The 13,273-nt window shown below is 43.9% G+C and overlaps 1 protein-coding gene across 1 annotated transcript in view; it reads left to right on the top strand.

Annotated features, from left to right (window-relative positions):
• Nucleotides 1–501: 501 nt before the first annotated feature.
• The window catches only part of kcnq2b (potassium voltage-gated channel, KQT-like subfamily, member 2b), a gene marked incomplete at both ends in the record, with an annotated part of 30,664 nt that continues 17,892 nt past the window's right edge, over nucleotides 502–13,273 (top strand). Inside the window, 8 exons of the mRNA XM_079242917.1 lie at nucleotides 502–634; nucleotides 3,656–3,806; nucleotides 4,255–4,345; nucleotides 7,762–7,888; nucleotides 9,697–9,872; nucleotides 11,773–11,898; nucleotides 12,008–12,118; nucleotides 12,192–12,287. Coding sequence (XP_079099043.1) covers nucleotides 502–634; nucleotides 3,656–3,806; nucleotides 4,255–4,345; nucleotides 7,762–7,888; nucleotides 9,697–9,872; nucleotides 11,773–11,898; nucleotides 12,008–12,118; nucleotides 12,192–12,287 — 1,011 coding nt within the window. The remainder of the gene's footprint in view (nucleotides 635–3,655; nucleotides 3,807–4,254; nucleotides 4,346–7,761; nucleotides 7,889–9,696; nucleotides 9,873–11,772; nucleotides 11,899–12,007; nucleotides 12,119–12,191; nucleotides 12,288–13,273) is intronic.

Below are 13,273 nucleotides of genomic sequence, written 5' to 3'. Positions count from 1 at the left end.
TCATATTGATGTCATCATTTTTATGAGGGCCACCTAAATAATGAACTAAAAACGTCATCTGAATCATCCAATAAGGGAGCTTCCTCTCCTCCTCGTTCACTGCGCTGCTGGTCTTTTGACTCCACCTGCCTCCCTTCTGGTTGTCATAGTTACCATCTTTAGCTGATTCAGTTACCTTGGTGACAGTCAGTGATGATATCGTTTTTATTAACTGCTCGTCAGATCTATGTTTTTCTTTTCTAAAGCGATGATCGATAACACATCAGTGACGTCATTCTGTTGCTTTAGGCATTGTGTGGGAAGTCGGTGAGGGGGGAAAACAAAAAAAGAAAAAAAAAAAAAAAAGCTGCTGATCAGCCAATCTGCAGCCCGTCTGTCTCTGCGGGTTTTCTCCTCCATCCTCCGCTCCGCAGCAGCGATGCTCCCTCCGGCTCTGCCCCGCCTCGGAGTGCGGTGATCGGGCTGGCAGGAGATCGGCAGCTCTGTGCAAGTCTCTCCATCATGGTGCAGAAATCCCGGAACGGCGGCGTGTTTCCCGGAGCACAGGCCGACCAGAAGAAGCTGAAGGTCGGCTTTGTGGGCCTGGAGGCCGGAGGGACCGAGTCCAGCAGGGACGGAGCACTTCTTATTGCAGGTAAACAGTTAATTCACCGTGACACGCGCCCAGAAAACCGTACGTGTAGGTGTGTGTGTAGGTAGGTGTGTCTTTGTGTTTGCGCGTGTCAGTGTGCAGGTGTCTCTGATTTAATACACTGAACCAGAAGAAACATCATGAAACCCTTTTCAGAGTCAGATTGAAGAGTTTGCACGAGCTGTTTTCAGGAGATGAGATGTTTAGCTGCACGCGCAGCAGACCAAGACATGATCTGTGATTGGCTGATGGCACCAACCTTTGTTTACCACATTCAACCTGAAATCCGAAACAGCTGCAGCCTTTCACAAGATCAGATCTCCATCTATTCTTCTCCATCTTTTCTTCTCCACCATTTCTCGTCAACTTTTCTCCTCTGTTTATTCTTCTCCACATATTTCCTCCTTTTTTCTCCTCCACCTTTTCCGATCCACTTTTCTCCTCCTTCTTTCCTGTAACTTTTCTCCATTTCCACATTTTGGTCCTCCATCTTCTCTCATCTATTTTCTCTGCTCCACCCCTTGTCCTTCATTGTCTCAATCTATCTTCTTATCTCATTCACCATTTCTCCTCTTCCTCTTTCTTCCAACTTTTTTTTCTCCACTTTTCATCCTGTCTTCTCTCCTCCATATCATCCTTTGCACATTTTCTCCAACAACCTTTTCCCTCTACCTCTTCTAAACCTCATTTTCTCCTCCATGTTCTTTCCTCCACCTTTCTCCTCCATCCTCTTTTCCACCTTTTCTGCTCCATCCTGTTTTCCAACTTTTCTCCTTCATCTTCTCTTCCATATCTTCTCCTTCATCTCTCCGCTACCTTGTCTCCTTCACCTTTTTCCTCTCTCCTCCACCCTGTCTTCATCATCATATCCTCCACCAGTTCTCCACCATGTTTCCCTTCTATGTTTTCTCCTCCATTTTCTTCTCTCTACCTTGTCTTCACCGTCTTTTCTCCTTTATCTTCTCTCCTTCTTCTGTCTGAATGTTTTTTTTTTCTTGACCTATTTTCTATTTTGAAGAAACAAAAATGATTTTTTTTCACTCAGCTTTAGTGTTTAATTCTGATGAACAAAAGAAGCAACCAAAATTAAATCCTGGGCTGAGTCTCTGGTGTTCTGCTTAAGGTCCAAATTCAGAGTCCCAATCCAAAGTCCAGACGAAGAACTCGGATCCAAAGTCCTGATCAAGAGTCGTCTTTCAGAGTCCTGATCCAGTCTAATATCCTCAACCAGTTCCTGTCCAATCCCAAAGTTATGAGGCAAGGTCCCAAACTAGAATCCCAGTCTAAAGTCCTGGTCCACATGCTCCATCCAGAATCCCAGTCATACTGAGACTCTACAGTATATTGGCAGACACTTTTATCCAAAGCAAAATATGTACATATGTGAGTGATGAATTGAAATGAAATGAAAAATACTTTATTAATCCCCAAAGGGAAATTCAGTATTGTAGTATATAATTAACTAGAGGAGGTCTTGTTCCGGAGGCTGATGGCTGCTGGCAGGAATGATCTTCTGTGTTTTTCAGTCTTACATCGGACCTGAAGAAGCCTGATTTGTGGTAAAATTCAGAATTGTGGGAAGGAGGAAGCCAGAGTACACGGGGAGAACATGCAAACTGCTCGAACTGTTCCCTCCTAGCTGAGGTTCAAACCAGCAACCTTCTTGCTGTGTTAGGCTAACCACTACACCGCCGTGATGCCCGCTCAAAGCTCCAGACCGCATCCTGATGTAGTCCTCACGTCTTCATCTTAGACTTCATTAAAATCTTTTAAAATCTCTTCAAAGTTTAGTATTTGCTTTCCTCCTTGTTTCAGTCCTGGTACTGGACCATTTTCAAAAGAACTTAACTCTAACCTATAAATCATTCAGGCAGAAATTAAAAGGATCCTCAACCATCATGTGTTGTGTAAATTAGGCAACTTAGCGATTAACCAGTTTTAAAATGGAGGTGAAGAACTTAGACTGGGTCTGGTTTTCTGAACTGTATGTCACATTCTGCTCTGTCTTTGATGGGCTCAGGTTTCAGTTCCTGGTTAGATCCATACTGTTATTGGCTTGACCTTCCCCCATCCCTCTACAGCCAGCAGCTGACACAGCTGATGAGGACGGCCACACTGGTGACAGGGACGTTGTCAGCCGTGTAAAATCAGTTTAAAAGTCCCTCAAAGGGCACAATGTTTATTCAGGTTAGACTCCTGGGACATCCTAAAATAAAACTAATGTAATGAGGGGACAGTTGCTCAGGAAGCATAGAACAGGTGGTCCAAGGACCGAAAGGTTGGCTGTTCGGATACTTCTCCCCTCCTTCCCTCCATGTCGGTATGAATATGAAGAACGTTTTGGTGGTTTATTGGCTGCCATGCTTCTGTGGTTGTGCCCAAGGGCATCTGTGGCTACACATGTGGTTTACCATCCCCAAGTATGAGTGAGGGAAAGAGTAATGTGAAAGCTGTGGGTGCCTTTAAAAGTTCTCGGTAATCTAATCCATAATAATTACTCATGTGTAACTCATCCATCCATCTATCTATCTATCTATCTATCTATCTATCTATCTATCTATCTATCTATCTATCTATCTATCTATCTATCTATCTATCTATCTATCTATCTATCTATCTATCTATCTATCTATCTATCTATCTATCTATCTATCTATCTATCTATCTATCTATCTATCTATCTATCTATCTATCTATCTATCTATCTATCTATCTATCTATCTTATTTGATGCAACTCCCTCTATTGGTTGCTTCTGCTTGTTTTGAGGACTTAAGTCAATGGACCCAACAAACTTTGATAGGTCAACGTTTTATTGATACAGGAAGTTGCTTTCTGTTGTTGGATCTCATGGAGACTTTAAAAACTTCTCTATAAAACCCAAGATGTGGAGGAGGACTGCAATGGTAGTAACAAAGACATGTATACAGTTAATTCCAGCTTTGAGCCCTGAGTGATCCTATGTATTCAAAGTATCTGGTGTTTGTGTGAATGCTGATGGGAACTCTGTCATAAATGTGTCTAGGTGGAGATGAAGGTCCTCGACGTCAGCGCAGCAGCGTCTCTGGAGGAAAGAAACCTCCCAAACGAAACGCTCTCTATAGACGACTGCAGAACTTCCTGTATAACGTCCTGGAAAGACCTCGAGGCTGGGCCTTCATCTACCACGCCTATGTGTAAGTAATACACCTCTGCATGTCTACAGTGTTTATGTCCTCTTTGTTTTCTAAACTAATCACCAACTGCTGACCTGAGATCTGTGCTGGTGGTCAGATTTCTGATGAACTGTGTCTGTGATTCTGGATTCTTATATCCAGACTTACTCTGTTATGTTGCGACCAGGATTACAAATAAAGATGTTTATTCATCCTTTACTTTTTTATGGAAGCTTTTTCATAGTGATCAAACATATTTACATGTTTTACTTTTAAACAAAATCAGATTTATTTGTTGAAATGTTTGTAGGACTCAGAAAGAGATCTGATTCCCAGAAGTGCGTCTCATGTCTCCCTGAGTTTACAGAAATAGCTGAAGATCAATAAATACAGGCAGATCGGGTCTCTGAATCCAGCAGAAGCTGCAGATCTAGACTCAGTTTTCAAGTGTTTAATGTTCTGTGTTCAGGTTCCTGCTGGTGTTCTCCTGCCTGGTTCTTTCTGTGTTCTCCACCATCAGAGAATATGAGAAGAGTTCAGAGGACGCCCTCTACATCCTGGTGAACTCACACTCAGACAACACACCCTCACACAATAATCGATTTTGATCTGATCCACATTCAAGGAACTCTGATCATGTTTCCTGTTGTTGCTCAGCTTGTTGCTCATTGTCTGAGGTTCAAGATTTTCTTATTTGTCAAAGATTCAGCCAACCGCACTGCAGCTGCATTCCCATCAGTTTACTGACCTCAGTCAGCCAGTCAGTCAGTCAGTCAGTCAGTCAGTCAGTCAGTCAGTCAGCCAGTCAGTCAGCCAGTCAGTCAGTCAGTCAGTCAGCCAGTCAGCCAGTCAGTGAGTCAGTGAGCCAGTCAGCCAGTCAGTCAGCCAGTCAGTCAGCCAGTCAGCCAGCCAGTCAGTCAGTCAGCCAGTCAGCCAGTCAGTCAGCCAGTCAGCCAGTCAGCCAGTCAGTGAGTCAGTGAGTCAGTCAGCCAGTCAGCCAGTCAGTCAGCCAGTTAGTCAGTCAGTCAGCCAGTCAGTCAGCCAGTCAGTCAGTCAGTGAGTCAGTCAGCCAGTCAGCCAGTCAGTCAGCCAGTTAGTCAGTCAGTCAGCCAGTCAGTCAGCCAGTCAGCCAGTCAGTCAGTCAGCCAGTCAGTCAGCCAGTCAGCCAGTCAGCCAGTCAGTCAGCCAGTTAGTCAGTCAGTCAGCCAGTCAGTCAGTCAGTGAGTCAGTCAGTCAGTCAGCCAGTCAGCCAGTCAGTCAGTCAGTCAGTCAGCCAGTTAGTCAGTCAGTCAGTCAGTGAGTCAGTCAGCCAGTCAGTCAGCCAGTTAGTCAGTCAGTCAGCCAGTCAGTCAGCCAGTCAGTCAGTCAGTCAGTCAGTCAGTCAGTCAGCCAGTTAGTCAGCCAGTCAGTCAGTCAGCCAGTCAGTCAGCCAGTCAGCCAGTCAGTCAGTCAGTCAGTCAGTCAGTCAGCCAGTCAGTCAGCCAGTTAGTCAGTCAGCCAGTCAGTCAGCCAGTCAGTCAGCCAGTCAGCCAGTCAGTCAGTCAGTCAGTCAGCCAGTCAGCCAGTCAGTGAGTCAGTGAGCCAGTCAGCCAGTCAGTCAGCCAGTCAGTCAGCCAGTCAGTCAGTCAGTGAGTCAGTCAGCCAGTCAGCCAGTCAGTCAGCCAGTTAGTCAGTCAGTCAGCCAGTCAGTCAGCCAGTCAGCCAGTCAGTCAGTCAGTCAGTCAGTGAGTCAGTCAGCCAGTCAGCCAGTCAGTCAGCCAGTTAGTCAGTCAGTCAGCCAGTCAGTCAGCCAGTCAGTCAGTCAGTCAGTCAGTCAGTCAGCCAGTTAGTCAGTCAGTCAGTCAGTCAGTCAGCCAGTCAGTCAGCCAGTCAGTCAGTCAGTCAGTCAGTCAGTCAGCCAGTCAGTCAGTCAGTCAGCCAGTTAGTCAGTCAGTTAGTCAGTCAGCCAGTCAGTCAGCCAGTCAATCAGCCAGTCAGCCAGTCAGCCAGTCAGTCAGTCAGTCAGTCAGTCAGCCAGTCAGTCAGTCAGTCAGCCAGTCAGTCAGCCAGTTAGTCAGTCAGTCAGCCAGTCAGTCAGCCAGTCAGCCAGTCAGTCAGTCAGCCAGTCAGTCAGCCAGTCAGCCAGTCAGCCAGTCAGTCAGCCAGCCAGTCAGTCAGTCAGCCAGTCAGTCAGTCAGTGAGTCAGTCAGTCAGTCAGCCAGTCAGTCAGCCAGTCAGCCAGTCAGTCAGTGAGTCAGTCAGCCAGTCAGCCAGTCAGTCAGCCAGTTAGTCAGTCAGTCAGCCAGTCAGTCAGCCAGTCAGTCAGTCAGTCAGTGAGTCAGTCAGTCAGCCAGTTAGTCAGTCAGTCAGTCAGTCAGCCAGTTAGTCAGTCAGTTAGTCAGTCAGCCAGTCAGTCAGCCAGTCAGTCAGCCAGTCAGCCAGTCAGTCAGTCAGTCAGTCAGTCAGTCAGTCAGCCAGTCAGTCAGTCAGTCAGCCAGTTAGTCAGTCAGCCAGTCAGTCAGCCAGTCAGTCAGCCAGTCAGCCAGTCAGCCAGTCAGTCAGTCAGTCAGCCAGCCAGCCAGCCAGTCAGTCAGTCAGTCAGTCAGTCAGTCAGTCAGTCAGTCAGCCAGCCAGCCAGTCAGTCAGTCAGTCAGTCAGTCAGCCAGCCAGCCAGCCAGCCAGCCAGCCAGCCAGTCAGTCAGCCAGCCAGCCAGCCAGCCAGCCAGCCAGTCAGTCAGTCAGTCAGCCAGTCAGTCAGCCAGTCAGCCAGTCAGTCAGTCAGTCAGTCAGCCAGTCAATCAGCCAGTCAGTCAGTCAGCCAGTCAGCCAGTCAGCCAGTCAGTCAGTCAGTCAGTCAGTTAGTCGGCCAAACAGCCCACCATACATCAGAATGAGCCTTTATAAACAATCTCACTGGGAATGATGGTAACCTGTTAACCAGGGCATGGTAATCCTCAGAGCTGTGATAGAAGCCCACTGGGCTTTGGTTCTGGTTTTATCTGGAAGGTTCTATTCTTTTGGTTGTTTGGCTCATTGTCACCAATTTACCTGCCTGAAGTTTTGCTCACATGATTCAGGGTGTGAATGGTTGTTAACTTCCTGTAGGAGAGTATACCCCACAATAAGAACAGAACCTCTTTACAACAGCATTGTAAGCAGGTGGTTCTGGTTCAGTCCCAGGTAGAGCGGAAAATGTCTGTCTTTAATCAAAACTGAAACATTTCCAAAAACTAAGACAAGATACCTGGCTGCCATCAGTGCAGGCACTCAGGACCTACTGGGTAGGAGACCATACCCAGTCCCTGCTGGCACTGGTAAACCAGTAAACAATCCAAAAGCAAGTCAGAACAAGGAGCAGAACCTTGGTAAAGCATCATCAACCTGAAGAAACACAAAACAAGTTGGACAGGATGTTAAAAGCTGAGAGGCAGAACCAAAAAAAACCCCCAAAAAACAAAAATGTAAAACTACCAGGAACCAAACAGGAAGTAAACCAAAACATAAAACCAACTGGACACAAGTTAACAGCAACAATTAACCCAAACTAACCTAACCGAATGGACTTAACGAGCCTAAATTAACCTCTTCACTACCACCAGGTTACTGGTGATCCAGTGGTACACTTTATTACCAGCCAGATAACCAAGATAAACTCGCCAGTTGAACTAACTTGATGAAATTAAACCAAACCAGAAGATATTACCACAGCAGTGCATGGTTACCAAGCTGGAATTGGGACGTTATCTGGGCCCACCTGGTTCACCTCACAGCCACAATAAGAATAAATATTACAAGTCCTGATGGACTCTGCTGTGTCTACGAACATGGATCGCTGATGGGGAGGCGTGATGCTTAAATCTGCTCTGATGAGGAGTCTTTTAAGTGTCCAGACTCCGAGACAAGATGCAACACAAGACAAAGTTTTTGTCTGGTTTCTGTTTTGTTTGTCTTCTCCTTCCACAAAATGTCTGATTAGTTTATTTCTGTTGTGTAACAGGAGGTGGTGACCATCGTGGTGTTCGGGGTGGAGTACATGGTGAGGATCTGGGCTGCAGGCTGCTGTTGTCGGTACCGGGGATGGAGAGGGCGACTGAAATTTGCCAGAAAACCTTTCTGTGTCATCGGTGAGCCTGATCCTCGTTCTCTCCGTCATTGCTCTGATCAGATCTGAACTCACTGACATGAAACACAGATTTATTAGCTGCTATTTAAGCACAAATCCAGAATCTTCTAGGGATTTTTCAGAAATCTACTTTAAAAAACCTGTTTCGAGATCTGTCTTTAAACAGATTTTTATGTAGACATCAAGTTTTCTACCAAGTTCTGAAGATCTCGAAGCTTCATTCCGTGCTCTCAACATTAAACCTGTTTACAGTCCAGGTAGAAGCAAGACAAGCTTATTCATACAGCATGAGTCAACAACAGGGTGACTCAAACTGCTTTACAGAGACAATAAAACATTAGAAAATATGAAGCATAATTTCAAATTGAAGCAAGAAAGGTAAAGGAGATAACAATAGATAAAAACTATTAAAGTTTTGATCAATTCTAACTTTAAAGAAACATGCAAATTTGGACTTAAGATAAACTTGAAATAGGTTTGAATGTAAACTACTGAAATGCAGCTGAGAACAGGAGGGTCTTTCATCTGGATTTAAATAGACTGAGTGTCTCTGACGCTTTCTGGGACTTTGTTCCAAACATGTGGAGCATAGAAGCCGAATGCAGCTTCTCCATGTCTCGTTTTGACTCTGGGAACTGATAAAAGACCTGATCCAGATGACATGATGAGTCCTAAACTGTCCTAAAGTTCAGTCAGTATGAGTTCAGTGTGTGTGGAGAAAGGGAAGTTCTCTGAAGTGATGTACAAAGCTGGTTCTGCAGTTTTATAGTTCAGAGGTCTCTAACTTCACACAGAAAGTTATTCATATAAGTACAAATGTGACAGCTGTCTCACGCCAAACTGGTGGAAATAGTGACAATGTGACACACTACTAAAATACCATTTTAGTAGTGTGTTTTAGTTGCCTCTTACCTTTGGTTTTGGTACACGCTGCACCGTTAACAGGTGATGAATGAAATCAAACTGTATTAAGCTTGTTCCATCCTCCACGAGAAGCAAGAACTGAGTTCTTGCACTTGAAGTTGCAAGAACAAGAAAAAAGGTCCATCCATCCTCCAGGTCCATAGAATTGTTGGAAATGTAAAAATGAAAAACTGATTAAATTTTGGTGGTGATCCGGATCACCGTTTGGATCCAGGAATGTTTTTAAAGGATTCTTTAACATTGTGCTTGGCGGAGGTTTCTGCTCTCCTAGTGCTTTTCTAGTTTCATATTTAACGAACAACTTCGTCCGCGGCAGGACGGGTTGTGCACGCGACTGGGTCCGTGTGTTTTAACGCCACATGTAAAAATGTTCGTACTTTCTCCCCACATCGATCAGCTGTTTTATCAAAACAATCCGTTTTACCTGCAACAGCAAAAACGCGGAATCAGCAACTCCGCTTCATGATTTCTCCGTGTTAACCACGCCCACCTCAAATGTCCGACCAATCACACGATACTTCTCGGAGCTCCGCAAGAAAAAAGTTCAGCCAGCCCGATGTGTCAAGAACTGTCTTCAAACCCGTCCACGAGAACAAAATGATGTCATTTTCTTCTTGGGGCCTCGAGAACAAGAAAAAACTTCTTGCTTCTTGTGGAGTATGTAGCAAGCTTTACCATTAAATGGCAAAGAGGAAATTCTGAAGACATATTTGTCCATTGTCCATGATAACTGTACGAGCCACTCCGATGAAGACCTCAGGACAGATCTGTGGAAGCTGCTGATGTTTATGATGTTTAGGATGTTTCTCTGCTCGTTATTTACAGTTTCTCATTAGAACGACGTTGTAAATAAAACAATGATGACTTGAACCTGTCTTTCTGCAGACATCATGGTGCTGATAGCGTCCATCTCTGTCCTGGCTGCGGGGACTCAAGGAAATGTTTTTGCCACATCAGCCATCAGGTCTCTCCGATTTCTTCAGATTCTCCGGATGATACGGATGGACCGACGAGGAGGAACCTGGAAACTGCTGGGATCAGTAGTTTATGCCCACAGCAAGGTAACGGCCTGCTGTTTATCTGTTAAACATTTGCTCCGCCCCTAATGATGTAATATCCCTCATGAGAACGACCCAAACAGCCAACTTGAACAGACTGACAAAGGTTTCTGGTTCGATTGTTGTAATTTGATTGCTTTTATTTTTTGATTGTTTTTAGATGTCTGAAATTTTTTTTAAGTTTTCCTAATGTATGTTATTTATTCGTTTTTTTTTTTAAAAACTCCCCACAATGTGGCACTTTGGTCAACATTGTTGTTTTTAAAGTGCCTTATAAATAAAGTTGTATTGTATTGTATTCATGAGTATTGAAGTTTAAAGGGGCTTTATGATGCTATTTCTAGTTTTCTGAGATTTCTACAGTGTTATGGTGCTGAATACTTATCAGACTTGTGATGTCTGCCATTTTTTTATCACCTAAACGCATGTTAGAGTTTTACAGCACTCGCTACGTTCGGTTTCCATGGCGATGGAATGATAGTTTTTAGAGAGTTTTTTCTATTTTAAAATGTTAGTGATGTCCGAGGGGGACTCAGTGATTGGGCATCTTCTCCAGGTTGTGCACCTTCACAAGAAGAAAGCCACGCCCACCTTCACTGCTCAGTATTACTACTCCTAGCAGTTGACCAATCAGACGCAGCCTGCAGGCAGGACAGAGGGCGGAGCTTTCTCTGTTCGCTTGTTTCTACCAGAGGCTGATCTGAGAGGATCAAAATCACAAAATGAATGAAGGGGTTTGTGAAAAATGCTTGATTAGTTTTTTGCCCTTCTGGACTTGCATATTAAAAGGAATTAGACTGAAATGTGCATAATATAGAGACACTTCAGGAATACTGGAGTTTGAAACAAAGCTCATGAATAAAGAACGGAAATAGTAGCAGAGTTCATAAATTTTGGAGTTTGGGAACAGCAGAGTAGAATAATATCAGAGTTTGGAAGAATTAGAGCTCATGATTTAATGACTAAGATTAGAACTAAAATAATAAAATCCAATCTACGCCTTCATGAAGAAATAAAGAAATCAATCAAAGACTTAAAAATAAATGGCCGGAGAGCAGAGAGGACATGAAGGAGTATTTGAGTTTAGGAATACTGGAGTCTATATGTTTAGAATCAGTGTTGGGAGCACTTTTGAGGGGAGATGTGTGTGTGTGTGCATGTGTGAAGGAGAATATTATGTGGTGTGTGTTTTTGTTTTTAAATTGGTGTTTGAAAGCTATAATTTAATCTGAAGATATTGCTTTTATAGCTGAAAGCTCTTTGTGTTGCTGGTTGCATGAAAAGTGTTTTCTAAATAAAGTTTGATGAATTTTGGATTTTGGGATTATCATAGTTTGGGAATGCTGGAGTTTTGGAGTATCAGAGTCTGGGAATGTCAGACTATAGGAGTTTGGGAGCATTTAGTTTGGGAATATCGGGGTTTGGCAGTTACCATCGGAGTATAATGGTTTGTAAATTTCAGTATCAGTTTCATATTCCTCTCTTAGCCGATCAGGGATTATGAATATTCCTGCAGAGAGGAAGAGGGAAGAAAAGGTTGGAAGTGTTGGCAAGTTCCAGTTTGTCAGCTGTATCATCTTCCAGACATCTGATCATTGTCAATGACCTTGGACTGTATTGATCAGCTACTGATTAACCCTTGATGTGCCGTAGGTTTTGTGATGCGCATAAAAGAATCTGTAAAAACCTGTGATTGTGTGGGCGGAGCCTGTTGGGCAGACTGTTTATCAGTACATTACATTGCTAACAAACAATGACAGAAAGCTTGTTTTCACACTTGCAGTCAGCTCAGAAACAGAACGTTTATTCTTCTGCTAAGACAGGAACAATCTCTCCAGTGTATTGATCTTTAGATGTTAATTTCTCGTTGATTAAAGGAGTTTCTGTTTGTTTCACTCTGCAGGAGCTGATCACTGCCTGGTATATTGGCTTTCTGTGTCTCATTCTGGCCAGTTTCCTGGTGTACTTGGCCGAAAAAGAAGACAATGAGCAGTTTGAGACTTATGCTGATGCCCTCTGGTGGGGACTGGTAAGTTTCCCTCACACACACTGACAACCTAGTCATTCTTTGACAGTCAGATGAATTGACAGATTGACAGAGGGATGGTCATTCATTGGTCTGTATCTATGTCTGTTAGATTACCTTGACAACCATCGGCTATGGAGACAAGTTTCCCATCACCTGGAATGGACGTCTGCTAGCTGCGACCTTCACACTGATCGGAGTTTCATTCTTTGCTCTGCCGGCTGTGAGTCACTTTAACATTTACCTGAACTCACCTGCTCACCTGTTTGCTCACCTGTTGTTCTGTCTGTCTTCAGGGCATTCTGGGTTCTGGTTTTGCTCTGAAGGTTCAGGAGCAGCACAGACAGAAACACTTTGAGAAGAGACGAAACCCAGCAGCCGGGCTCATACAGGTGAATCCCTTTCTGATGTTTCACAGGTTCGGTGATGGGATTGTCTGAAGTTGTCAGGGTTACTCTGATTTCTCCTGGTTCAGCTCAGTTTCTGCCTCCCAGCAGTTTAGTCATCACCACAAAGTGAATGATGATTTTATACTGAACTTTAAATTCTGAATGATAATAAATAGAGTGCTGATAAGTCGGTCCAGTTGGTTCTGATCATAATTTCTGGTAAGATTTAACTGGTTTGGTGAACCCAATTCTCAACCCCTAAGTCATGAACTGGTGCTGCTACGGTGCTGGTTTTTCAGTGCTTGGGTGTCCAAACAGAAATGACTTAAATTTGTGTCAGGCTCTGAACCAGCACTGGAACCAGTAAAGTGGAAAAGCCTTGTTGTAGAAATTTCATATTCTAGCTTTAGGTACTCATATATTTAATAATCCTTGGTATATATTCATTTATGATTACTGCCTTATAGGCTTTCCGAAGAGGTCATGATTAACTTAAGCTCAGTTATCTAGTATCTGCTTATTTAGCCTGACTGACATAAATAAAGTAGATGTCTTGTAATGTATTTAGACACCTGACATCTGGTGGACATCACCCCCTCTCTCACCCCATTGTGAGGGTTTTATTGTTAGGGGGTCAGGTAGCTGAGGCAATAGAGAAGATTACCATTTAGTGGTCAGGCTGACTTCAAACTTTAAGTTACAACAAACCCTGTTTTGGGTAGACTAGCGTAGATTTATGATATGTAGTTGACGTACTCTATGCGAGGGCTTAAAAAGATGGTTCAGTCTAGCTGTATTCTGAGCCCCTCCAGACCTCTGCTCGATCAGACCTCTGGACGGGTTTCTCCAAATTGCAATTTGTAATTCCCTGTTCCCTCTTATTTTCTGTTCAATAAACTTTATGATTTTCTTCACTTAAGAACCATCCTCTTTGTTATTGACAGGATTTTTTCTCAACAGCCCCCTCAAATGTGCCGACAGGGCCAGCT

This window comes from Telmatherina bonti (assembly GCF_933228915.1).
Source record: "Telmatherina bonti genome assembly, chromosome: 6".
NCBI classification, from domain to species: domain Eukaryota; kingdom Metazoa; phylum Chordata; class Actinopteri; order Atheriniformes; family Telmatherinidae; genus Telmatherina; species Telmatherina bonti.
Note: the sequence above shows the minus strand (reverse complement) of the source record. Positions and strands in the feature narration are given on the sequence as shown.